The sequence below is a fragment of the Otolemur garnettii genome, unplaced genomic scaffold (assembly GCF_000181295.1).
Source record: "Otolemur garnettii isolate 467f Iridium unplaced genomic scaffold, OtoGar3 scaffold00032, whole genome shotgun sequence".
Lineage (NCBI taxonomy): Eukaryota > Metazoa > Chordata > Mammalia > Primates > Galagidae > Otolemur > Otolemur garnettii.
In genome coordinates this window covers 18,060,029-18,062,791 of record NW_003852427.1, presented here as the reverse complement: position 1 = coordinate 18,062,791, position 2,763 = coordinate 18,060,029, and the positions used below count along the sequence as shown (strand labels likewise).

Sequence of the window (2,763 nt, the reverse complement as noted above, 5' to 3'; positions counted from 1 at the left end):
ATGGAAATCCTTGATAAAAGTATAATAAATTAAAGCTGTTGTCTGTTTATTGTTTATAATGTTGTATTTTTCATTTTATTAGGTTAATAATAATGAAATGGTTGCATTACAACGAGATTCTGATAACCCCTATGATAAAAATGCAATTAAAGTAACCAATGTGAATGGAAATCAAGTTGGCCATGTGAAGAAAGATCTTGCAGCTGCTTTGGCTTATATCATGGACAACAAATTAGCACAAATTGAAGGGTAATGTACTTTCAGAGTTTAATAATTGTGAGTTACAGTCATCTTTGAATTTGTTAGGGCTTGTGTTTTGTGCCTGTGAAGGTGTACTGACAACTTCTGTCATTCTACCTTTGGTGTGTGTTCAATAAAGGTTTTAATTTTCCCCTAATCTGCCTTTACTACCTTGGCCATCAAATAGTTACTCTCTCATTTTTCCTACTGAATTGTTACTATGGAGAAAAAAAGACTTTGATTCAAATGTTAGGAAAGTATACTTCATATTTCTAAGCCTTTTGATGCCTAGGTCTAGTAGTTTGGAAGTATTTGTTAAAATCAAAAGTTACAAGCTGTTGCCTGTGGTGAGATGCAGGTGAGTTTCATTTTACCTCTACAGTGTTATAGAAATTTGTTCATATAATTCCAATATTGAGATATGTATATATTCTACATTATATTAATTTGTTTCCCTAAATATAAAATTTCTTTACTAAGATTTTGTCTTGACAAATGGAAGATCTGACAGTGTTAGAATCATATTTCCATATGTTCATCAGTTCAGTGAAACTCTGTAGTAGCTATTTCCGTAGCTAGGGCATATGCTGTTGCAGTTCTACCCTCTCCTTATTTCTTTTTTGTTTTTTTGAACTCTCAATCTCCCAGGGCAGCAGTATTTTTTGGCTCCAGTGACTGGTTTCATGGAAGATGGTTTTTCCATGGATGCAGGAGTTGGGGAGATATGGTTTAGAGATGATTCAAGTGCATTACATTTACTGTGCACATTATTTCTATTATTATTACATTGTAATTTAAAATGGAATAATTGTTCAACTCACCATATTACAGAATCAGTGGGAGCCCTGAGCTTGTTTTCTTGCAACTAGATGGTCCCATCTGGTATTTGCAACTACTCTTCAGCACTAGCATCGCAGCCTGAGCTCCATCTCAGGTCATCAGACACAGATTTTCGTAAGGCACATGGCCTAGATTCTCAGATGTGCAGTTTACAGTAGGGTTCATGCTCCTGTGAGAATCTAACGCTGTTGCTGATCTGACAGGAGGCAGAGCTCAGGTGGTGATGTGTGTGATGGGGAGTAGCTGTAAATACCTATGAAACTTCTTGCTGGCCCTCTGCTTACCTGCTGTGCAGCCCAGTTCCTAACAAGCCACAGACCATTCATTACTGGTCTGCTGCCTTGGGATTGTGGACCACAGTCCTAGAGCTTATAGTTTCCCACTTTCAAACTTTTTGCTTTCTGCTTTCAAACTCAGTCTCTTCTCAGTTACCTTTTGTCATTTAGATGTTTGTGTTTCTGATCTCCATTTAAGTATTTAAATGTTTAGGATCTTTGTATCCTAATACCAGTGTTTATAATATTCATATCCTAGTTCTAGTTGAATTTGAAAGATAAAGTAAATGCTCAGTAATGTCTCACTATGTTTTCTTCTTTTTCAACTCATTAAGTTTTTCAGATATTGGGAACAAACTTGTAGTGAATTTGGATTAGAAGTACTTCTTGCAAATTATTCTCCATTCTTTCAGCAGATTGAATTGTTACCCTCAGTGATTCTTTTTAGCCAAAGCTCTTTGTTCTCAATTTAACTTTTTTACTTACCTTACGGTCTTGTTTATAGACTGTCTTGGATTTTAAAACTGCTTCATCCCATCTCAGTTTTTTTTTGCATTCTGTTCCCAAAAACCAGCCTTTTCTTCTTATTGTGATGATTCTTATTCCACATCATTTTTCTCTCTTTTAAGTCTGCCTAGCTAGTTCCTTATTTTACTTCTATGTAAAGTTTGAATGGTACCTTTAGAATATTTAACAGTAAATAGAGATAAAATAACACTTGTAATTTCTCATTTTTTTTTTCTCCTATATGTATATATAGGGTAGTTCCTTTTGGTGCAAACAACACTTTTACCATGCCCCTGCATTTGACTTTCTGGGGAAAAGAAGAAAATAGAAAAGCAGTTTTAGATCAGTTGAAGAAACATGGATTTAAATTGGGTCCTGCACCAAAAGGTAAGTCTAGGGTTTAACTTAATATTATTTTGATATTGTAAGATACAGGGATTGGAAATATTTCATCTCTGTTTGAATTTGGTTGACCAACTTAAATTGTACTGAAGACTCTTAAGTTATAACTTTTTGTCTGGAATCTGAGGAAATCTCTGATTTTTTAAATTTTGAAGTAACTATAAATTTATACATCATCTGACATTTAAATTCATAAATGATCCTAGAAGAAGTGCTACATACCTTATTGCTAACTATCACTGTCGTCACCTTCAAAGTATTCCTCTTGGGAAGCTATGCACCAGTGCCAGAACCTAGTCTATGCCAGTAATTTTGAAACTCTTTCTGGAAAGACCATTAAAGCTGTTGTCTTACAAAAGTTCTGACAATTAAGTTTGTGAACTTGCCACCACGTGCTTACATTGGCAGCACTGTACAAACAATTTGGTAAGATTTCATAACCTTGGTATATCTGTATCTCACAGCTGTGTTTGTGTTAATGTGTGGCTATATCTTGCTA

At 34.8% G+C, this 2,763-nt stretch overlaps 1 protein-coding gene across 1 annotated transcript in view; it reads left to right on the top strand.

The window, feature by feature from the left end:
* HLTF (helicase like transcription factor) overlaps positions 1-2,763 on the top strand; it is a 60,128-nt gene that overhangs the window by 11,930 nt on the left and 45,435 nt on the right. Inside the window, exons 3-4 of the mRNA XM_023512999.1 lie at positions 83-249; positions 2,116-2,249. Coding sequence (XP_023368767.1) covers positions 83-249; positions 2,116-2,249 — 301 coding nt within the window. The remainder of the gene's footprint in view (positions 1-82; positions 250-2,115; positions 2,250-2,763) is intronic.